Raw genomic sequence first — 24,424 nt, 5'->3', positions numbered from 1 at the left:
CTCTGCCATCACTTTGGTGAACACCCTTGGTGCTGTGGAGAGGCCAAATGGTAGTGCCTAGAATTGATATTGACTGTCCAACAGTGCAAATCTTAGATAAGTCTGGTGAGGCGGCCAAATCTGAATGTGGAGGTACGCATCCTTGATATCCAGGGATACCAGAAACTCTCCCTCCTCCAGACATGAAATCAATGCTCTGAGAGACTCCATTTTGAATTTGAACACCCTCAGGTAAGGGTTCAACGATTTCAAGTTCAAAATTGGTCTGACCGAACATCCGGTTTCGGTACCACGAAAAGGTTTGAATAAAAACCCTTGTTTTGCATATGAGGTGGAACTGGGACAATGACCTGTGATTTTTCCAATTTTAGGATGGCTTCCTGTAGGATAGCCCTGTTTGTCAGAATCGGTGAGGCGGGGGTTCTTGAAACTCCAGTCTGTACCCCTGGGACACAATATCCTGTACCCAGGGATCCAGGCCAGATGACACCCAGACGTGGCTGAAACATCTGAGTCTCGCACCCACCAGCCCGTCCTCCAGGCTTTGAGGTCCACCGTCATGCTGAGGATTTTGAGGAAACAGAAGCAGGTCTCTGGTCCTGGGAGCCTGCGGGTGCAGGCTTTTTGGATTTTGCCCGACCACCTCTAAAGAAAGTGGTAGAAGGCTTGGGGTTTTTCGTCTTAGCGGTCTGAAAGGATTGCTGCACAGCTGAAGAAACTGTTTCTTTGTAGAAGGAGTAGCAGAGGGAAGGAAAGGTGACTTACCCGCGGTTGCCGCGGAAATCCACGCATCCAACGCTTCCCCAAATAGAGCCTGACCTGTCTAGGGTACGTTCTCCACACTTCTCCTGGATTCCGTGTCTGCAGACCATTGGTGTAGCCAGAGTCCCCTGTGAGCTGATACCGACATGGAGGATATCCGTGCAGTCAGCGTACCCAGGTCTTTCATGGATTCCACCATGAACCCCGCAGAATCCTGTATGTTATGTAAAAACAACTCAATGTCACTTCTATCCATTGCATCCAAATCCTCTAGTAATGTGCCTGACCACCTTACTATAGCTTTAGAAATCCATGCACAGGCAATAGTGGGCCATAAGGCCACTCCTGAAGCAGTGTATATGGATTTGAGCGTAGTGTCAATCTGACGATCAGCTGGTTCTTTCAACATGGTAGAACCATGGACAGGTAAAACCACCTTTTTTGACTGGAGACAGATGCGTCAACAATTGGTGGGTTTTCACATTTTTTTCCTATCTTCCTCAGGGAAGGGAAAAGCAGCTAGAACTATTTTTGGGATCTGGAATTTTTTCTCCGGGTTTTCCCAGGATTTTTCAAATATAGTGTTTAATTCTTTAGACACGGGAAAGGTTAGCGGGGCTTTCTTATCATCAGTGAAGTAAGCCTCCTCAACCTGCTCAGGTGTAGTGTCATTAATGTTTAACACATCTCTAATGGCCTCAATCACGAGCTGCACCCCCTTTGCAAGGGATGTCGCCCCCCTCAGCACATCCTCATCACAGTCTGTAGTATCAGAATTGGTATCCGTGTCATCTTGCATAATTTGGGCAAGTGCACGTTTCTGTGGGAACATGCTAGGAGATTTTGCAGGAATAGGGACAGCGCCTGACCAAACTGCCATAGACTTCTTCAACACCTGAGTTTCAGTCTCAGTATTAGCTACCCTAGTAGAGATCTGAGAGCTCATTCCTTTGATAGAAGTTAATCACTCAGGTTCAACAATAGGGATCTGAGACAAAGCATTACAATCCTGTGTACATGGAATGGATCCCTCCTGAGAGGAAACATCTTCTGCAGCATATGACACAGAGTCCCTAGACATGGCTATGTGAGATAGTAAACACACACACACACGGAAATGATAGACACAGTTTCCCCCCCCAAGTATGCCACAGAGAGAGACAGAGATTGGAGCCAACCCACACACACACACAGCGCTTTTTAAGGTAGAACTAATGAAACTGAAACTACCAGCTCTGTCTGTGTACCTTAAGAGACTATACAGACTTTACACAGCATCCCCCTCCCTTCCACAACCCCCTGGTACTGTACAAGATAGCTGGAGTTTACTTGGAGGGACAGCTCTCCCTGTCAGCGCTTCTGCAGGCAGGAAAATGGCGCTGAACGCTGCTGGGTCCGCTCTGAGAAGCTCCGCCCCCTTTCGTGGCGCTGCTTCCCGCTCTCCTGTAGTTTATACTAGTGATGAGCGGATTCGGTTTTACTCGGTTTTACTCGGTTTTACTCGGTTCTCAAAACGGCATCTTATTGGCTCAGGGATGTCACGTGTTTTGGATAGCCAATAAGATGCCGTTTTGAGAACCGAGTAAAACCGAGTAAAACCGAACCTCGCTCATCACTAGTTTATACTGGCCTGAGGAATTGTGCTGGCAGCGATCCTGGGACCCTGACAGGCTTGCTGGACAGTGTAGGGTGTAGGCGCTGGCTCAGGGCGCCCCTCACAGCGCCGCACCATGTACCGCTGAGCCCCGGAGCACAGTTAGTACTGCGCTTCTTACCCTGTTGCCGCCATCTTCACACCGGCTCCCTGCTTGCCAGGGGGGCCGGTGACTAACTCGCCACTGAAGTCTTCTGGCTCTGTAAGGGGGTGGCGGCATGCTGCTGGGGTGAGCGTTCCCCGTGACGGTGAACGTTCAATCCCCTCAGGATCTCAGTGTCCTGTCAGCGGAGATAGTGGCTTAGACTCAGACCCCTCAGGGCGGACACTACTCCCCCCCCTTAGTCCCTCAAAGCAGGGAGGCTGTTGCCAGCAGCCTCCCTGTGCCCTAAACGCTTAAAAAAAAAAAAAAGCTAAAAGAACTCTTACGGAGCTCCCCTAGCTGTGACCGGCTCCTCCGGGGACATTTTCTAAACTGAGTCTGGTAGGAGGGGCATAGAGGGAGGAGCCAGCCCACACTCTCAAACTCTTAAAGTTCCAATGGCTCCTGGTGGACCCGTCTATACCCCATGGTACTAATGTGGACCCCAGCATCCTCTAGGACGTAAGAGAAAAATAATTTGTTAAATATTAAGCACTTTAGTGTGATCCATTTTGCTCCTGCCTGAGTGAAGAGGCATGGCCATTCTTATTAAGCCTCTTCCCAAATATTTTTTAGCACTGGATGCCGTTCATTGATCTGTTTTAAATGGTATTAAATGTTTGTTCACATAAAAAAGTTTTTAATACATGATATAAAGAGATATATATATATACATATTAACTGCAACAGTGTGTGTTCAGTCATTTATGCACCTGGAATCTATTAGTGCATAGAGTAACCAGTGAATTGTACATTCTTATTAAGCGTCAGGCCCACTTTCTTTAATTGTTAAATTGTTCAGTAATAGTGTCTCATAAATATAACCGCTAATATAAGGAGCAATGTATTTAACCATCTAAAGAGCGGAAAAGTTGCCCATAGCGTTCAGTTACCAGCTAGAAGTTATCAAGTACATTCTATAAAATGATAAGTAGACGTTGATTGGTTGATATGGGCAACTTCTCCACCTATCCACTCTTTAGAAGGTTTGATACAGTGTCCCCTTATTGCGGACAAAACCCTCTTTGGAAATACATCCAACTATAGGTATGTACACACGGTGAGATTTTTATCTTACGATTTTGACTATATAGTCAAAATCGTAAGGAAAGTCAGTGCAGATCGCAAGGTGAAAATCACCTTGCGATCCTGATGCGCGGTCGGTATCGCAAGCCTAGATAAACTGTGTAGGCAAGTCAATTTTAACTATCTTGTAGAAAAGATAGTTAAAATTGACACTTAGCCAAAATTGGACAAAGCCAGTATCACAAGCACAGTCATTATATGCTTGCGATACCGACCTAGTCCCTATCACATAGTGAGAATTGGGGTTAGCCCGAAGCTCACCGTGTGTATGCACCTTAAGAGAACAACTACGTTTCTCTACAATATATGTAACACATACCCTATGATTATTATCATCATTTATTTATAAAGCATTAACATATTACACAGCGCTACAGAGTAAGGAAAACACAATACATTTTGCATACAATGACATAAAAGGGAAAGTAATGATGGCTTTGCCCCAAATTAGCTTACAGTGTAAGAGGTGGGGAACGTTTCCATACATAACTGTAGCTGATGTTGGGGAAAGTGTGTCTGGCTGCACAAGGTGGCAGCATCATCTATAATATGTAGATAATTAAGCAGCCATTGGCAGCTCAAGCCCTGTTAATAAGGATAGTCTCTGACACTGGAAAATGACCTAGCAGTAGCCATAAACAGAGACATTGAGGTACAGTACAATAAAACACAATATCTGAAATAAAATACAATTTTGCCAAATTAATTTGAACATTTAGGTACATATGTAATAAACTGCAAGTTCATAGATTTAAAGTGGTAAGAATTTCAAAACAACCTACTTTTGCTTTTTATTAAACTACTACCGCTTTAGATCTAAGGGCTAAATCAGCAGTTCCTGCAACTCGCAGGCTATTACAGGCAGGCCTTAATGTTGCACCTTGTGCTTATGGCGTGAAATATTTTACTGAGGTGGAAGGGGTGCAATTAATGTAGACAGGTGGCTGCAGTAGAGCCGGATTTAGACCTAGATGTGCCCTGATGCTCAGTCCCTACATGTAATTGCCAGGCCCCAATAACCATTGAAGCATCTGTAGCCTGATCAAGCTGCAGCACTGTATTGCTCCAACAGGTGGCTATCAGGCCAACAAGGACCACTAGGCGCCTCCTTATAGCGCTTTGATGGTAACCCGGCTCTGGGCTGCAGAGTCTTGACATGCAAATATCATAAAATAGAGTATGATGCAGACAAAATGAGATCAAAGGAAATGGACTCCTTAGGAAGTACCCCTTACTTTGACCTTCATTACATCTAAAATAGATCCCCAAATGTTTTGAAGTAAAGGCCTCACATCAATGGCTTCTGGAGTAGCAAAAAAAAAAAAAAAAAAATACATAATTCCCATTCAGCAAATCCATAAAAGTCAATGGTGAGAATTCACTTCCGGGCAAAGGCTGCGAATGGTCGTTGCTGTGGTGTTTAAACATCGGCAAAGGCACCCCTTCTTGCACCCTTAGCCCAGCCGGCCGAATGCCTGATTCACACAAAGTGCTTGCTACCCAATGGGGCAGCCAACACTTTTGTGCGAGATACCGCTGCTGTAAAGAGTGGTGCCTGTCACACAGATTTGGCCAGGTGAAGGGATTCGCTTACAATGTGTTGATAGGAAAAGCTTCCATCTAAGAGAGGATATCCAGAAGGAATAGACAAGAACAAGTTCTAGGGAGTGCTACAATAGAGAATAAAATGATCTTCCTACCAGACGATACACCCTCAAACTCCTCATGAAACAGAATGAATTGACCATTGTTGTCCAAATTCTGTTCATAGACCACAAATTCCTCAAAATCTAAATGTGAAAACGGCATTCTATGGAAAGACAAAGCAAAAACGGTGCTTGAAAATTGTTGGGTCTATTCGTGAAGCAGTGAAAAGTGTGGAGAAGTGAGCAAGTGGAGAAGTTGTCCATGGCAACCAATCAGCTGCTCTGTATAATTTCATAGTGTGCAAATTATAAATGTTACTTCAATGCTGATTGGTTGCCATGGGCAACTTCTCCACTGGCTCACTTCTCCACACTTTTCAGTGCTTCATGAATAGAACTCTGTATCACTGGGCTAATTTGCCACAGTGTAGGCAACATTAGTATAAAACCTAGTATCTTACTAACTGTTCAGCATGCTTGCTAACCAATCTGTAGCCTTTTTTCAAATGTGTGTATAGATTCTTGGAATAATTTGTTTGGTTTGGTATTCATTGTACAATAATAGTCAGGTAGCATTGTGCCCAATAGTTGCCATGCAAAGTCTGTGTTGGAAATATGACTGACATGACAAACTAACTAACTGCTTTGGGAGAGTGACTTGTAAATCATAATTGTAAAGCCAGGCCTCTTCCATTCTAAATTATGGACAACGTTTCTGAACTCTAATCGAAGAAGTCATCAAAATCGTCTACATTTTGAGTTTGCGGTCGTAGTATGGCTTCAATATCTGAGCTGCTGTCTTCAGATTCGCCCCAGAAAGCTGGAAGAATAAAAGAAGGCATATTAATGTATGACAAACCTAAATATGCATCTTCATATAATGATAATAAAACGTATTTACAAATGTAAAAAAAAAAAGGCCCCTACACGCGATACAATGTGTACCGGTGAAGCGACTGACGATCTGAGGGCCGGCATATCGGGCGGTCCCTACACAAGGGGCCATCTGCAGCCTGACCACCCTCTATGCCCCCCCCCCGCATAGCGCTGCATGGGATCGTCAGCCGCATCACCTGATCTTTTGAACATGCAGCAAGATCAGACGAAGCGACGGACGACCCCACAGTAGCGCGCAATGAACGATATCATCCATACACAGGAATTTAGCTGTTTTATCGTTCCAATGCGTCGGATTGTCAGCTAGAAGAACGTTCTGTTTTAGGGGGGCCTAAACACCAATCTTGTATAAAAGGTTGTATAATCATGAAAGTTATTTTTACAATAAAGCTTCCTATGTGGAACTATGAAAGTAAAGACAATGTAAATATGCTCAGATAGCTAACTGACCTACTATAAAACAGAGGAAAAATATACTAAAATAGAGTTTTCCGTGTCATGTTATCACCTAGACAAGCAGTAAATTACCCCTTGAAAGCAAAATGATAGTGCTGTAAGGTCACACTTGTAGGAATTGAAAAATAAGCAGGAGACTGCTGACTATAATACACTTTGAGCATGTCACTCAATAGCTGCACTATTATCCCACTGAGATTACATGGAATACAGCTGAGCTGCTAACAAAGCAAACTTGTCCCTTACAATTAGGGCAGGATGATATGAAATGTTACTACACTCGTTACTGATGACAGACATTTGATATTTATTGTGTTTAATGAACATCCTTAGAATGTGTTGGTATGAACAGAAATGATGACAGGATCACAGGCACAATGGAACTCAGGGACAGATAATATGCAGATAACACAAGAAAAAAATCCTTCTTTACACAGTCTTGTATACATATGAGGGGACAATACAAAGCATTAATTCATAGGGTACACCTGTTTAATTATTTGCAATACAGGTTGAGTCTCCCTTATCCAAAATGCTTGGGACCAGAGGTATTTTGGATATGGGATTTTTCCGTATTTTGGAATAATTGCATACCATAATGAGATATCATGGTGATGGGACCTAAATCTAAGCACAGAATGCATTTATGTTACATATACACCTTATACACACAGCCTGAAGGTAATTTTAGCCAATATTTTTTATAACTTTGTGCATTAAACAAAGTGTGTCTACATTCACACAATTCATTTATGTTTCATATACACCTTATACACACAGCCTGAAGGTCATTTAATACAATATTTTTAATAACTTTGTGTATTAAACAAAGTTTGTGTACATTGAGCCATCAAAAAACAAAGGTTTCACTATCTCACTCTCACTCAAAAAAGTCCGTATTTCGGAATATTTGGATATGGGATACTCAACCTGTATTACATTACTATTGAAAATGTGTATGTGTTCTGTATTAAACAGTTTACTGGCTTATGATAATTTAAACAATCCTGTAAAGGAACTGTATATTGGGTGCATTTATTCCAAATGTATCTAGCGGTATTTGGTATTTGCTTAGGGGGGACATTTACTAAGCAGTGATAAGAGTGGAGAAGTGAGCCAGTGGAGAAGTGGCCCCATCAACCAATCAGCAGCTCTGTATTTAGTATGCAAATTATAGATGTTAAGGCCCGTACACACTGGTCGATATATCGGCCGTTCTCTTGAATGGCCGATATATCGCGTGACCGTCGGCCAGTGTGTATAGCCGATACGTCTGTGAACGCCGTCGTTCACAGACGTATCGCGTCGGCCGCGCAGCACAGCCGACGGCCAATATATCTACCGATATATTGGCACGTCGCTGTGTGTGTACGGGACGGTCGGCCGACCACCCGTACACATGCTGCGGCGGCCGGCGGTGATTGACAGCTGAACTGGGCGGGCGTGTGTACACGCCCGCCCAGTTCATGACGTCAGTCCCCGACGGATCGGGCAGTGTGTATGCACAGCACACTGCCCGATCCATCCACAGACATATCTGCAGATCAATTGATCTGCAGATATATCTATTAGTGTGTACCCACCTTTAGAAATACCCACAACATGTGTGTTCTTTCACAGATCTCCTCTGACTAACCTGGGTGTAATAGTCGCTGACAATATACAAAATAAATATATGCCTCTCGATTCTATGCTCTGTAAATAATAAGAATTTACTTACCGATAATTCTATTTCTCGTAGTCCGTAGTGGATGCTGGGAACTCCGTAAGGACCATGGGGAATAGCGGCTCCGCAGGAGACTGGGCACAAAAGTAAAGCTTTAGGACTACCTGGTGTGCACTGGCTCCTCCCCCTATGACCCTCCTCCAAGCCTCAGTTAGGATACTGTGCCCGGACGAGCGTACACAATAAGGAAGGATTCATGAATCCCGGGTAAGACTCATACCAGCCACACCAATCACACCGTACAACCTGTGATCTGAACCCAGTTAACAGCATGATAACAGAGGAGCCTCTGGAAGATGGCTCACAACAACAATAACCCGATTTAGTTAACAATAACTATGTACAAGTATTGCAGACAATCCGCACTTGGGATGGGCGCCCAGCATCCACTACGGACTACGAGAAATAGAATTATCGGTAAGTAAATTCTTATTTTCTCGGACGTCCTAGTGGATGCTGGGAGCTCCGTAAGGACCATGGGGATTATACCAAAGCTCCCAAATGGGCGGGAGAGTGCGGATGACTCTGCAGCACCGAATGAGAGAACTCCAGGTCCTCCTCAGCCAGGGTATCAAATTTGTAGAATTTAGCAAACGTGTTTGCCCCTGACCAAGTAGCTGCTCGGCAAAGTTGTAAAGCCGAGACCCCTCGGGCAGCCGCCCAAGATGAGCCCACCTTCCTTGTGGAATGGGCATTTACAGATTTTGGCTGTGGCAGGCCTGCCACAGAATGTGCAAGCTGAATTGTACTACAAATCCAACGAGCAATAGTCTGCTTAGAAGCAGGAGCACCCAGCTTGTTGGGTGCATACAGGATAAACAGCGAGTCAGATTTTCTGACTCCAGCCGTCCTGGAAACATATATTTTCAGGGCCCTGACTACGTCCAGCAACTTGGAGTCCTCCAAGTCCCTAGTAGCCGCAGGTACCACAATAGGCTGGTTCAGGTGAAACGCTGAAACCACCTTAGGGAGAAATTGAGGACGAGTCCTCAATTCTGCCCTGTCCGTATGAAAAATCAGGTAAGGGCTTTTATAGGATAAAGCCGCCAATTCTGACACACGCCTGGCCGAAACCAAGGCCAACAGCATTACCACTTTCCATGTGAGATATTTTAAGTCCACAGTGGTGAGTGGTTCAAACCAATGTGATTTTAGGAACCCCAAAACTACATTGAGATCCCAAGGTGCCACTGGAGGCACAAAAGGAGGCTGTATATGCAGTACCCCCTTGACAAACGTCTGAACTTCAGGAACTGAAGCCAGTTCTTTCTGGAAGAAAATCGACAGGGCCGAAATTTGAACCTTAATGGACCCCAATTTTAGGCCCATAGACACTCCTGTTTGCAGGAAATGCAGGAATCGACCCAGTTGAAATTCCTCTGTAGGGGCCTTCCTGGCCTCGCACCACGCAACATATTTACGCCAAATGCGGTGATAATGCTTTGCGGTTACATCCTTCCTGGCTTTGATCAGGGTAGGGATGACTTCATCCGGAATGCCTTTTTCCTTCAGGGTCCGGCGTTCAACCGCCATGCCGTCAAACGCAGCCGCGGTAAGTCTTGGAACAGACAGGGTCCTTGCTGGAGCAGGTCCCTTCTTAGAGGTAGAGGCCACGGGTCCTCTGTGAGCATCTCTTGAAGTTCCGGGTACCAAGTCCTTCTTGGCCAATCCGGAGCCACGAGTATAGTTCTTACTCCTCTCCGTCTTATAATTCTCAGTACCTTGGGTATTAGAGGCAGAGGAGGGAACACATACACTGACTGGTACACCCACGGCGTTACCAGAGCGTCCACAGCTATTGCCTGAGGGTCCCTTGACCTGGCGCAATACCTGTCTAGTTTTTTGTTGAGGCGGGACGCCATCATGTCCACCTTTGGTTTTTCCCAACGGTTCACAATCATGTGGAAGACTTCTGGGTGAAGTCCCCACTCTCCCGGGTGGAGGTCGTGCCTGCTGAGGAAGTCTGCTTCCCAGTTGTCCACTCCCGGAATGAACACTGCTGACAGTGCTATCACATGATTTTCCGCCCAGCGAAGAATCCTTGCAGCTTCTGCCATTGCCCTCCTGCTTCTTGTGCCGCCCTGTCTGTTTACGTGGGCGACTGCCGTGATGTTGTCTGACTGGATTAGCACCGGCTGACCTTGAAGCAGCGGTCTTGCTAGGCTTAGAGCATTGTAAATGGCCCTTAGCTCCAGGATATTTATGTGAAGTGATGTCTCCAGGCTTGACCACAAGCCCTGGAAATTCCTTCCCTGTGTGACTGCTCCCCAGCCTCGCAGGCTGGCATCCGTGGTCACCAGGACCCAGTCCTGAATGCCGAATCTGCGGCCCTCTAGAAGATGAGCACTCTGTAACCACCACAGGAGAGACACCCTTGTCTTTGGTGACAGGGTTATCCGCTGATGCATCTGAAGATGAGATCCGGACCATTTGTCCAGCAGGTCCCACTGGAAAGTTCTTGCGTGGAATCTGCCGAATGGGATTGCTTCGTAGGAAGCCACCATTTTTCCCAGGACCCTTGTGCCACACTTGGCCTGGTTTTAGGAGGTTTCTGACTAGCTCGGATAACTCCCTGGCTTTCTCCTCCGGGAGAAACACCTTTTTCTGGACTGTGTCCAGGATCATCCCTAGGAATAGAAGACGCGTTGTCGGGATCAGCTGCGATTTTGGAATATTGAGAATCCAACCGTGCTGCCGCAACACTACCTGAGATAGTGCTACCCCGACTTCCAACTGTTCCCTGGATCTTGCCCTTATCAGGAGATCGTCCAAGTAAGGGATAACTAAAACTCCCTTCCTTCGAAGGAGTATCATCATTTCGGCCATTACTTTGGTAAAGACCCGGGGTGCCGTGGACAATCCAAACGGCAGCGTCTGAAACTGATAGTGACAGTTCTGTACCACAAACCTGAGGTACCCTTGGTGAGAAGGGTAAATTGGGACATGGAGGTAAGCATCCTTGATGTCCAGAGACACCATATAATCCCCTTCTTCCAGGTTCGCAATCACTGCTCTGAGTGACTCCATCTTGAATTTGAACCTCTGTAAGTAAGTGTTCAAGGATTTTAGATTTAAAATAGGTCTCACCGAGCCGTCCGGCTTCGGTACCACAAACAGCGTGGAATAATACCCCTTTCCCTGTTGCAGGAGGGGTACCTTGATTATCACCTGCTGGGAATACAGCTTGTGAATGGCTTCCAATACCGCCTCCCTGTCGGAGGGAGACGTCGGTAAAGCAGACTTTAGGAAACGGCGAGGGGGAGACGTCTCGAATTCCAATTTGTACCCCTGAGATACCACCTGAAGGATCCAGGGGTCCACTTGTGAGTGAGCCCACTGCGCGCTGAAATACTTGAGACGGGCCCCCACCGTGCCTGAGTCCGCTTGTAAAGCCCCAGCGTCATGCTGAGGACTTGGCAGAGGCGGGAGAGGGCTTCTGTTCCTGGGAACAGGCTGTTTGCTGCAGCCTTTTCCCTCTCCCTCTGCCACGGGGCAGAAATGAGGAGCCTTTTGCTCGCTTGCCCTTATGGGGCCGAAAGGATTGCGCCTGATAATACGGCGTCTTCTTATGTTGAGAGGCTACCTGGGGTAAAAATGTGGATTTTCCAGCAGTTGCCGTGGACACCAGGTCTGATAGATCTACCCCAAATAACTCCTCCCCTTTATAAGGCAGATGCAGGAAAAACTACAGGCAGTTTTTTCTCACCAAACATAATACCCTTTTTAGTGGTACTTGTATTATCAGAAATATGTAAAACATTTTTCATTGCCTCAATCATGTAACGTGTGGCCCTACTGGAAGTCACAATCGTCTCTTCATCGTCGACACTGGAGTCAGTATCCGTGTCGGCGTCTGTGTCTGCCATCTGAGGTAGCGGGCGTTTTAGAGCCCCTGATGGCCTTTGAGACGCCTGGACAGGCACAAGCTGAGTAGCCGGCTGCCTCATGTCATCAACCGTCTTTTGTAAAGAGCTGACACTGTCACGTAATTCCTTCCATAAGCCCATCCACTCAGGTGTAGACTCCCTAGGGGGTGACATCTCTATTACAGGCAATTGCTCCGCCTCCACATCATTTTCCTCCTCAAACATGTCGACACAATCGTACCGACACACAGCACACACACAGGGAATGCTCTGATAGAGGACACGACCCCACTAGCCCTTTGGGGAGACAGAGGGACAGTATGCCAGCACACACCAGAGCGCTATATATATATATATATATATATATATATATATATAGGGATACCACTATATAATGTGTTTTCCCCTTATAGCTGCTGATATTATCAAACTGCGCCAAATTAGTGCCCCTCCTCTCTTTTTTACCCTTTTCTGTAGTGCAGGACTGCAGGGGAGAGTCAGGGAGACGTCCTTCCAGCGGAGCTGTGAGGGAAAATGGCGCCCGTGTGCTGAGGAGATAGGCTCCGCCCCCTTCTCGGCGGACTTTTCTCCCGCGTTTTGCTATATTCTGGCAGGGGTTAAAATACATCCATATAGCCCTGGGGGTTATATGTGATGTATTTTCGCCAGCCAAGGTGTTTTTATTGCTGCTCCGGGCGCCCCCCCCTAGCGCCCTGCACCCTCAGTGACCGGAGTGTGAAGTGTGCCTGAGGAGCAATGGCGCACAGCTGCAGTGCTGTGCGCTACCTTGTTGAAGACTGATGTCTTCTGCCGCCGATTTTCCGGACCTCTTCTTGCTTCTGGCTCTGTAAGGGGGCCGGCGGCGCGGCTCTGGGACCGGACTCCGAGGCTGGGCCTGTGTTCGATCCCTCTGGAGCTAATGGTGTCCAGTAGCCTAAGAAGCCCAAGCTGGCTGCAAGCAGGCAGGTTCGCTTCTTCTCCCCTTAGTCCCTCGATGCAGTGAGCCTGTTGCCAGCAGGTCTCACTGAAAATAAGAAACCTAAAACTAACTTTTTCTAAGAAGCTCAGGAGAGCCCCCTAGATTGCACCCTGCTCGGTCGGGCACAAAAATCTAACTGAGGCTTGGAGGAGGGTCATAGGGGGAGGAGCCAGTGCACACCAGGTAGTCCTAAAGCTTTACTTTTGTGCCCAGTCTCCTGCGGAGCCGCTATTCCCCATGGTCCTTACGGAGTTCCCAGCATCCACTAGGACGTCAGAGAAATTTTATTTACAGGAATCATACTCTCGGCAAAACGGATCTCTGCCCAGCCAAGCCCCTCCCAGTGACCTCCTCCCAGGGGCGGATTGGGCCAGCGGGAAACTGGGTAGAGTCTATGCTGGACCCCCTGCCTCATTAGCAGCCATGACAATGCCGGAGATGAGAGCCGGAGATATTTGTTGATTGGGCAGTCTGCAGCATCGCAGGCTGTTTTTCCACAGCGCACGGCCAGCCCCTTACCCACCCTCATAGATGGCTCCGCCTCCTCCTTCTTACTCAAAGTGCAGCGGGCTGCGGGTCCCTATCCCCCTCCACAGCATCCACAACTTCATGCTCAGCAGTGAGTGACTGTGGGAGGCTGGAGCAATGAGCAGCACTAGAAGTCCGATAATCTTTCCTCTCCTATTTTTTTTTTTTTTACTTGGGAGGGTTGTTGACGCTGGGCAGCCTGGATATAAACAGGAAGGGTCCTTAGCAGTGAGCAAGCAATTACAGCAGCTGTATTCTCATTTCCTATCAACCAGCTATCTAACAGAGCAGACCTTTGCTGGTTTCACTATGCAGGAGGCCCCCTAACAATTAATGACACAGTGACACTGCACAAATCAGAATCAGCTTTATTGGCCAGGTATACTTGCGTATACTAGGAATTTGTCTTCGGTCTGCTATACAACAGCCAAGTAGGTAACAGATAAGCAGGTGTGTGTGTGTGTGTGTGTGTGGGGGTGGGGGGGCAAGTAAAGTCACACAGATAGGCATACCATAGGGACACAAGTTAGTTACATGTACGTCTAGTCAGTCAATGTTCAGGAGTTCAGCAGGCGGACCGCTTGGGGAAAGAAACTTTTGAGGCTTCTGGTGTACCTGGCGGGGACGGCCCTGTAACGCCTGCCTGAAGGAAACAAGTTAAACATGCTGTGGCCGGGGTGTAGCTGGTCTTTTACTATCTTCATTGCCTGCTTTTTAGCTCTGGACAGGTACAGGTCCTGGACTGGGGGAAGGTCGGCCCTGATGATCTTCTCTGTGGTTCTAACCACCTTTTGGAGCCTGCATCTGTCCCTCGTGCTGGCGGAGCTGTACCATACCAGTATCGAGGAGCACAGTACTGACTCCACAATCGCGTAGTAGAAGAGGAGCAGAAGCTTCTGTGGGATGTTGAACTTCCTTAGTTGAGTGAGGTAGAACAACCTCTGCTGCGCTTTCCCAACAGTGGCATCAGCGTTGGACCCCCATTTAAGGTCCTGGGAGATTGTGGTCCCTAGAAACTTGAAGAAGGAGTCCACTAGCGATACCACACTGTCAGCAATCGTTAGCGGAGGTGCACTAGATAACTTCTTCCTGAAGTCCACTATCATCTCAACAGTTTTGAGGGGGTTGAGCTCAAGGTTGTTGTGGATGCACTACTGGGCCAACCGGTCTACTTCCAGTCTATAGGCCGATTCATCCCCATCCTTGATGAGGCCGATGACGGTGGTGTCATCGGCGAATTTGATGAACTTTACTGATTGTGCCTCTGAGGTGCAGTCATTTGTGTACAGGGAGAAGAGCAGGGGTGAGAGGACACAGCCCTGAGGGGCCCCTGTACTAATGGACCGCGCTTGAGAGGTGAATTCCCCCGCCTTCACCACCTGTGTCCTATCTGCCTAGGGGTCCCAGAAGCTACCTGTTCCTGGATAGTAGACTTCCTGACAAAGTAATTTGGGGTGGAGGATGCTGGGGACGATTGTATTGAAAGCCGAGCTGAAATCGTCATACAAGACCCGCACGTAGGTACCGGGAATGTCTAGGTGCTGTAGAATGTAGTGCAGGCCCAGGTTGACTGCATCCTCGACACACCAATTCGATTGATAGGCGAACTGTAGGGGGTCCAGTTGGGGGCCAGTCACAGTTTTCAGGTGATTCAAAACCAGACACTTGAACGTTTTCATGACCACAGACGTCAGTGCTATCGGCCTGTAGTTGTTCAGGTTCGTGATAGAGGGTTTCTTGGGGACCGGGACGATAGTAGACCTTTTGAGGCAGGAAGGGATTTTCTGTAGCTCCAGCGATTTGTTGAAGATCTTGGTGAATATGGGGTCGAGCTGACCCGCACATACTCTTAGGACAGATGGTGACACTCCGTCAGGACCCGGAGCTTTCCTGGGTTTGGCTCTTTTGAAAAATGCCTCCACCTCTTCTTGGGCGACTTACAGTGCCTGGGGTTGGCTGTCGGTGTTCGGGGCATCATAAAGGTGACTGTTTGGGTTGCAGAGGACTTCTTTTGCGAATCTGCAATAAAAGTGGTTCAGTTCGTCTGCTAGGTCTTGGTGCATGGTGGTGGACTTCGATGTTTTCTTATAGTTGGTTATGGATTGCATTCCTTTCCATACAGATACGGGGTCACTGGTGGAGAGATCGTTTGTCAGCTTGTCCGAGAACCGCTTTTTTGCTAGCCTGATTCCTTTAGTCAGAGAGTTCCTAGTTTGGTTGTATAGTGCTCTGTCACCGCTGCTATAGGCCTCCTCTCTGGCCCGACGAAGTTGCCTGAGCTGGGCGTTGAACCAGGGCTGCTTGTTGTTGTTGTTGATACAGAGGAGAATTAAATAGGAGGGGGGGGGGGGGTTAACAAGCCATACACATGATATGAGAAGAATCAATCCAATGGGAGCCTTTTATGGGAAAGATATAAGGGTACATTATGCGGAGAGAAAATAGGATTGTAATTAGCTACCGGTAAATCCTTTTCTCGTAGTCCATAAGGGATATTGGGGAGACTTAGCACGATGGGGTATAGACGAGGTCCAAAGGAGCCGATGCACTTTAAATTTCTTCACTGGGTGTGCTGGCTCCTCCCCTCTATGCCCCCTTCCACAGGCAGTTATATGTAAAACAGTGCTTGAAGGAGAAAGCACATATATGAGAGAAGGAACATAACAACGAGTGGTGAGATTTATACACCAGCACACCACTAACATACAACGACCAGCAAGGTCTGGTAACAACAACAGCAACAGCTGAACAGGTAACCATGTAAAAGAGAACCTGCAGAAAAGTCAACGCACAGAGGAGGGCACCCAATATCCCTTATGGACTACGAGAAAAGGATTTACCTGTAGGTAATTAAAATCCTATTTTCTCTAGCATCAATGGGATATTGGGGAGACTTCGTACGATGGGGACGTCCCAAAGCTTACAGAACAGGCGGGAACGTGTGGAGACTGCTGCAGCACCACCTGCCCAAACTGGGTATCCTCTTTAGCCAGGGTATCAAACTTGTAGAACTTCACAAAAGTGTTCTTCCCCGACCAGGTAGCGGCTCGGCATAGTTGCAAGGCCGAGACTCCACAGGTAGCCACCCAGGAAGAGCCCACCAATCTTGTAGAGTGGGCCTCAAGAGACTTAGGAACAGGTAAGGCTGCCGACACAGAGGCCTGTTGGATAGTAAGCCTAATCCAACGAGCAATGGACTGCTTTGAAGCAGAACAACCCTTTTTCTGCGCATCACAGAGCACGAACAAGGAATCCGTCTTTCTCACCCGAGCCGTTAGCTTGACAGATCTTCAAGGCTCGCACAGCATCTAATGCCTCCGGAGGAGCAGAAGTGCCAGAACTGGACGGAACCACAATAGGCTGATTCAAGTGGAATGCAGAGAACACCTTCATCAGGAACTGCTGCCTAGTCCTGAGCTCCGCTTTGTCCTTGTAAAAGACCAAGTAGGGACTTTTACACGATAAGGCCCCCAATTCTGAGACACGTCTAGCAGAAGCCAGGGTCTTCCACGTGAGGTACTTGTCTTCTACCGTCATCAGAGGTTCAAACCAGGAGGACTGTAGAAATTCCAACACCACATTCAAATCCCAGGGTGCCGTAGGTGACACAAAAGGAGGTTGTATGTGGCGCCCCCTTGCAAGAAGGTCTGAACTTCTGGCAACACAGCCAATTTCTTCTGAAAGAAAATTGAGAGCGCTGAAATCTGGACCTTAATGGAACCCAGACTTAAGCCCGTATCCACACCTGCCTGCAGGAAACATAAGAAACGTCCCAATTGGAACTCTGCAGGCGAATACGTGCATTCCTTGCAACAAGAGACATAACTTCTTCAGATATGATGATAGTGTTTTGACGTCACAGGTTTCCAGGCCTGAACCATGGTAGCAATAACCTTCTTGGAAAGGCCCTTGTGAGCTAGGATGTTCCGCTCAACCTCCATGCCATCAAACGAAGTTGCCGTAAGTCCGGGTAGACGAACGGCCCTTGTTGAAGATCTCTTCTTAGTGGTAGAGGGTCTTCGACGGACATGTCCAGAAGATCCGCGTACCACGCCCTCCGAGGACAATTCGGGGCAATCAGAATTGCCTGGTCTCCCTGATTTCGTATTCGCTTTAGCACCCTTGGAAGCAACAGAATCAGAGGAAACAGATAGACCAGCCGGTAAGGCCAAGGCAACGTCAGTGCATCTACTGCCCTCGCCTGAGGGTCCCTGGTTCATGAGCAATACCAGTGAAGCTTCTTGTTGAGTCGAGAAGCCATCATGTCTATTTGTGGGCAATCCCACCGGTCGATGATCTGCTGAAACACCTGATAGTGGAGCCCCCACTCCCCCGGCTGGAGATAGTGACGACTCAGGAAGTCCGCTTCCCAGTTGTCCACTCCCAGAATGAAGATTGCTGACATTGCTCTTGCATATCTTTCTGCCCAGAGGAGTATCTCTGACACCTCTCGCATGCAATCTCTGCTTTTTGTCCCTCCCTGCTGATTGATGTACGCCACTGCTGTGGCGTTGTCAGACTGTACTTGGATTGCGTGATCCTTGAGCAGAGGAGAGGCCTGAAGCAGAGCATTGTAGATCGCCCGAAGTTCCAGAATGTTGATCGGAAGGAGGGCTTCATGGGCTGACCACCTGCCCTGGAACCAAGCCCCTTGGGTGACAGCTTCCCATCCTCTCACACTCGCATCCGTCGTGAGGAGGATCCAATCCTGAATCCCGAAACTCTTGCCTTCCTGGAGATTGGAGGACTGTAACCACCACAAGAGGGAAATCCTGGCCTGAGGGGACAGGCGTATTATCCGGTGCATCTGTAGACGTGATCCGGACCACTTGCTCAGGAGAACCAATTGAAATGTTCTGGCATGGAACATATTGGATCGCCTCGTATGAGGCAACCATATTCCCCAACAATCTTATGCAAAGATGGATAGACATTCGAGCAGGTTTGAGCACCATGCGGGCCATCTCCTGAAGCGTTCTCGCTTTGTCCTTCGGGAGGAACATCTTCTGGGCCACAGTATCCAGTAACATCCCCAGGAACAGGAGCCACTGAGTTGGCTCCAGGTGGGACTTCTGTAAACTGAGAATCCACCCATGGTGTGACAGAAGTTGGATAGTGCGGTTGATATGGAGCAATAAAAGCTCCCTGGATCTTGCTTTTATCAGGAGATCGTCCAGGTAAGGGACAACATTGCCCCCCTGACCCGGAACATCATCTACGCCATTACCTTTGTGAATACCCTCAGAGCTGTTTACAGACTGAAGGGTAGTGCCTGGAACTGGTAGTGATCGTCCAGTAGAGTAAATCACAGATGAGCCTGATGAGGTGGCCAAATTGGAATATGAAGGAAGGCGTTCTTGATATCCAAGGATATCATGAATTCCAGTTCTTCCAGGCAAACCTTTAGCCAAGGGTTCAAGGACTTTAGATTCAAAATGGGTCTTACCAAACCGTCCGGTTTCGGTACCACAAACAGGTTGGAGTAATAACCCTTTCCTCATTGTGGTATTGGTACTGGAACAATGACGTGGGACTGGACCAACTTTTGGATGGCCTGTTGCAACATAACTTGCATATCCTCCAAAGCTGGTAAGCCTGACTTGAAAATTCGTTGGGGAGGAGCACTGTCAAACTCCAGCTTGTAGCCCTGAGAAATGAGGTGCTTGACCCAGGTATCCTGGCAGGAACCCTCCCAGATGTAGCTGAAGTGAGGCAGTTGAGCTCCCACCTCGAGATCCCCTCGGGGTGGGTGGGCACCGTCATGCTGTGGACTTAGTGGAAGCAGAACTGGTGCTCTGTTCCTGAGAACCAGTGTTCGCAGGTCTTCTTGCCTTACCTCTGGTGCCTCTAGCCACATTGGAGGCACCCCTGGCCCTAGATCGAAATCTGTTAGACCGAAAGGACTGGACAGACGGGGTCGGGTAGGTACGCCTAGCCGGCGGGGCCCCAGAGGGGAGAAACGCTGATTCCCCTGCAGTGATTTTGGAAATCCACCTATACCAACTCAACCCCATAGAGCCATTACCCAGAAAAGGGGAGATTCCACACTGCACTTTGACTCTGCGTCCGCTATCCACTGACGCAACCACAAGGCCCTGCGCACCGACACTGCCATGGCAGAAGTCCTAGCATTAATATTGCCCATCTCATTGAGCGAGTCACACAGGACGCGTGCAGTGTCCTGGATGTGCTTCAGGAGAGTCACCGTAGTGACCAGAGGCATATCCCTGGAGAGGCCCTCCTGAATTTGAGAAGCCCACATGTGAATGGCATGGGTCATCCAGCAACCTGCTATGACTGGCCTTTGCGATACACCTGCTGCCGTGCAGATAGACTTTAGTGTAGTCTCTATTTTTCTGTTCACAGGGTCCTTTATGGTAAAGGAGCCTGGGGCAGGCCGCACCGCCTTATTTGACAGTCGAGAGACTGATACGTCAACTCCCGGGGGTTCTTCCCAGAATTTCCTACCTTCAGGAGCAAATGGGAAAGTGTGCAAAAATCTTATTGACACTTGGTATTTTTTGTCTGTATTTTTCCAGCCTAACTTAAATAGGTCACCTAACTCTGCAGAATCAGGGAAGTGACATTAGGCTTGTTTTGTGTAATGAAAAATGACTGCTGTGACGCAGTGTCCTCTAGAGGGAGTTTTAACATGTCCTGTATAGCCAGAATGAGGGGTTCAATACCATGAGCAGAAGCGGAATACCCACTAACGGGATCCAAGACCTCCCCAGCCTCCTGTATATCCTCATCTGAATCAGAGAGTAAGGCGGGTAAACCACACTTTTGTGGTCCTGAGTTAGAGGAGGGGGGGGGGGGGGGGGGTTGTGTAACATCTGCCCTAGCTAAGTCTACAACAGCCAGCCTGTTGTTGTAGCTGAGTTTTCTGAACAATAGCAGTGAGTTGTGATGACGTATCAGACATCATATTCTAAAGGGCCCCTAGCCAGGAAAGCTCTTGACCCTCTCCCCCAGCCCCCTCACTGAGTTGTGCAGATTGGCTGCATTGTTCACATGAAACAGAATCAAATGATAAGGGAGAGAATCTGGTGTGGCATACACTGCATAGTTTGTGTTTACCCATGTTCACAGTAAATCACAATGACATACACATACACACAGACAGTAAAACTTAACAAGCCTGCCCTTACTGTATGTGAGAGGGAGACATATATATATATATATATATATATAGAGAGAGAGAACCAGCACACCCCAGTGAGGCTGTCAGCTTATAATATCACGGTGAAACACTTATGATTTCTGTCCTTTATAGGACATAGATTGTGAACAATAGCGGCTCTCCCCCTTTGCTACACCCTGTACCAGTTTACCAGCGTTTTCTGAGTGTCAGTAAGAGCTGTGTGTGCCTGCTGCAGTAAGTAGGGGAAGGCGCCAAAACGCCGCTGGTCCCGCTCTGAGGTAGCTCCGCCCCCCCCCAATGGCGCCGGAGCTACTGAGTTTTTTATACTGGCAATGTCTTTACACAGAGGGCTCTAGCGGGTCCCCCCCAGGAGGGTCCCATATGCCGCGCCCAGCCACACCGTGAACCGGGGCCCCCGGTTTGTACTCACCACTGTCGTCACCTTCAGGCATCTGTTAGGGGAGTGTGGCATGCTTCGATTGCGACAGCTAAGGCGCAGTGCCCCACTGTACAAACAACCTCTCAGGACGGTGGTCCTGCAGCGGGGAAGCAGCTCTGACACCTCGCAAGGCCGTTGACCGCGCCCCCCCCCCCCAACTCCCACGGCGCAGGTATGCTGTTGTCCAAACAGCATACCGAAAATAACAAAGTGTTAAAGTAAACTGAAGAAAACTCTCTGGAGCTGCAGAGATGTGCATCCTCTCCTGAGGGCACTTTTTACTAAACTGCCTGTGGGAGGGGGCATAGAGGGGAGAAGCCAGCACACCCATTGAAGAAATTTAAAGTGCACCGGCTCCTTTGGACCCCGTCTATACCCCATCGAACTAAGTCCCCCCAATATCCCTAATGGATACTAGAGAAACAATATGCACAGTGATATGGGGGAGCATATGCAGATAGTGACAGCCCTGTGGATAAGGTATGTAACCTCTCTAACAAAAAAGTGATTAGATATAAAGAGGGAATGACTGTCAATCATTGTCAAAACTCTATTGTGGTTAGGTGAATGTTTTCTACCGGGACTGTACATTAAAAGTAATATCTTACATTCATAATGGCAAAACTAAGTTAGTCAGGAACAATATGCCCCAGAGCTGGCTTATAAGACCCAATAGAATTACCTTGATTGTCTCTCTTCCTATCCTCTTGCCAAGTCACTGACACCGACCAGATGACCATACAACTGAGTCAGGGGGAGGGGAAATTTTGGCGGTGGAAAGCAGATTTTGAAACCCTAATCTATATAATAAAATCGACTGCTGATAAAATATTGTCATTGAGATATGACCCCTCCCACCAGGTTCAAAGATGCATAGGAGAAAGTGAGGGGGCGGTAACAGAGGGACAGGAAGAAAAAAAGCTGGGGAGAAAGTGTTGGTATGGGGAAGAGTGAAATGTAGGGGGCAGCGTGGAGAACATACTTGCCGACATTCTGGCTGCCACCTCTGGGAGAGTGCAGCCAGGTCAGCACAGTGTGGGAGAGTGAGGGGGCGTGAGATGGCATAAGTGGGCAGTGCGAGGAACGTACACACATGATAGGGTCATTGTGGTTTCCGCCCTCAACTATACAATGTCAATAAATCAGAGGGTGTGGCTACAATGACGCAAATGAGCACGATTCACATCATCAGCCGCTTGGCTCGCCCGCTTTACTTGGGGAAGTGGGCAGCGCCGGCTGGATGACACTATGGGATACTTTTATTTCTTTCTGGGAGGCCAGGAGCAGCACTCGATTTCCGGTAGCCTCCGGCCGTTCCGGGGGGTAGGCAAATATGACAGAGAGAGAAAACCCCATAAACCTATCAGTCAGACAACAGTGGGCATTACAGCTAGTTAGTAATACTTTTGATGTTCACGTCCTACTTGGAATTATAACTATACTGTAGCTTTGTCATTTCCCTGACCAGAGGAGTATCTATTATATTGTGTGTGTGTGGGGGGGGGGTTATCCATCCAGTATAACAGTGCATGCTTTATCGGTGTGTCATTGTACAGTCTATTTAAGTATAAGCACTGCGTCTTTTCCATAACAGTATATTGCTACTTTTGTTTTTAAATTGTTGTTTAGATACATTAACTTTTTGTGAGTTGTGGATAGGAGCATTGTAACCCTTTCTTTCTTGGGTTCAGCTGGTTATATCAACATGTCGAAAAGCATCACGTTTAAAGCCATAACACTGCGTGGTTAAAATGCTCTCGCTCTTAGTTACATTACACTCGTATCAGGATCCCACCGATCGCATGTCGACATACTCACTAAGTGTCGACCTGCATCCTGTTTCTTGGACCACAATCTTTTCCTTTATCAAAGGCTTCGTAGTGAGCCTTGGTCCCCTTTTTAAATGAACTCTTGGTAGAATATGTAAATTGTAGCCTGAATGAAAGCTGAGTGAGTCACAGAGCAATTTACTGTAACAGGTAACGTGAACCAGCAGTGTGTAGTTGGACAGTTAATACATATGAGCATGCTTTACTATTAATACTGCAGGGGCATAATATTAATACTGAGGGCATTGTGTGGCATATTGGGGGAGTACGGTGGGGCATAATATGAATAATGGGTGCACTGTGGGCATAATACTGAGGGCATTGTGTGGCATAGTGGAGGACCATGGGAGGCCAAATATTGGGGGCATTGTGTGGCATACTGGGAAAGCACTGTGGGGTATAATATTAATACTGGTGGCACTGTGGGCATAGTATTAATACTAGAGGCATTGTGTGGCATAGTGGGGGGCATTCTGTGGCACTGTATGACATACTAAGGGGCAGTGTGTTACATAATTGGGTGCACTGTGTGGCATGTTTATAATTGGGCACTGTGGCATAACGTGTATAATGGTGGAACACTGTGTGACATAATATAATTTTATTGGTAGAGAACCCCACAAATAAGTTGCCCTAGGGCCCACACACACCTTAATCCTGCCCTGCATCTAGTACATGAAGCATGATCATTACATAGCAGTTAAAATCCACACCCTGACTGTTTTACAGGTCTTCTTGTTTGCTTAGGTCTCCCTATTGGATGCTACTTGACGTTGATTATAACTAGTCATTTCCCAAATATTTTCTTTACCATTAGTTGGAACTGCTGTGAGGAAACTATATTGGGCTTCACATCATTGCACACTGCTCAGACAATGTGTTTACACCCCTTCCAAGTGGAACCCTTTTGAATTCCTTAAATGTATGTTTTAAATTTGCTGTCCTGGGGATTCTTATTATTATAAGGGGCATTGTTGTAGATTATAAGCATATTAGAATCACCTCGGATTTGAAGGGATGGTATCGGGATGCCGGCAGCCAGAATACCGACATCGGCATAGCTGGCGACTTCCCTGCTATATCTGTGATGACATGCTTTGTACTCTGCTAAACTTACAGATGTCAACAACATGCAAGTTCCAATGTGGCTGCATCCAACAGCTCAAGCGCCACAGCCAACATACGCAACTGAGAGCGAGTCGCAGGCATCTTAGTCGCTTCTCACCGATGACTGAATGGGCAATACTGTTTGGCTAGGCAGCAACAGGGC

At 47.6% G+C, this 24,424-nt stretch overlaps 1 protein-coding gene across 2 annotated transcripts in view; it reads right to left on the bottom strand.

Annotated features, from left to right (window-relative positions):
* Nucleotides 1-3,969: 3,969 nt before the first annotated feature.
* The window catches only part of KIZ (kizuna centrosomal protein), a 352,705-nt gene continuing 332,250 nt past the window's right edge, over nucleotides 3,970-24,424 (bottom strand). The window contains exon 14 of one of the 2 annotated variants that reach the window (XM_063918179.1): nucleotides 3,970-6,110. In XM_063918179.1, the coding sequence (XP_063774249.1) occupies nucleotides 6,013-6,110 (98 nt within the window). In that variant the 3' untranslated portion in view covers nucleotides 3,970-6,012. The remainder of the gene's footprint in view (nucleotides 6,111-24,424) is intronic. The other variant, XM_063918180.1, reaches the window with a different exon arrangement.

This window comes from Pseudophryne corroboree, chromosome 4, assembly GCF_028390025.1.
Source record: "Pseudophryne corroboree isolate aPseCor3 chromosome 4, aPseCor3.hap2, whole genome shotgun sequence".
Lineage (NCBI taxonomy): Eukaryota > Metazoa > Chordata > Amphibia > Anura > Myobatrachidae > Pseudophryne > Pseudophryne corroboree.
This window is presented reverse-complemented; position numbering and strand designations above follow the sequence as displayed.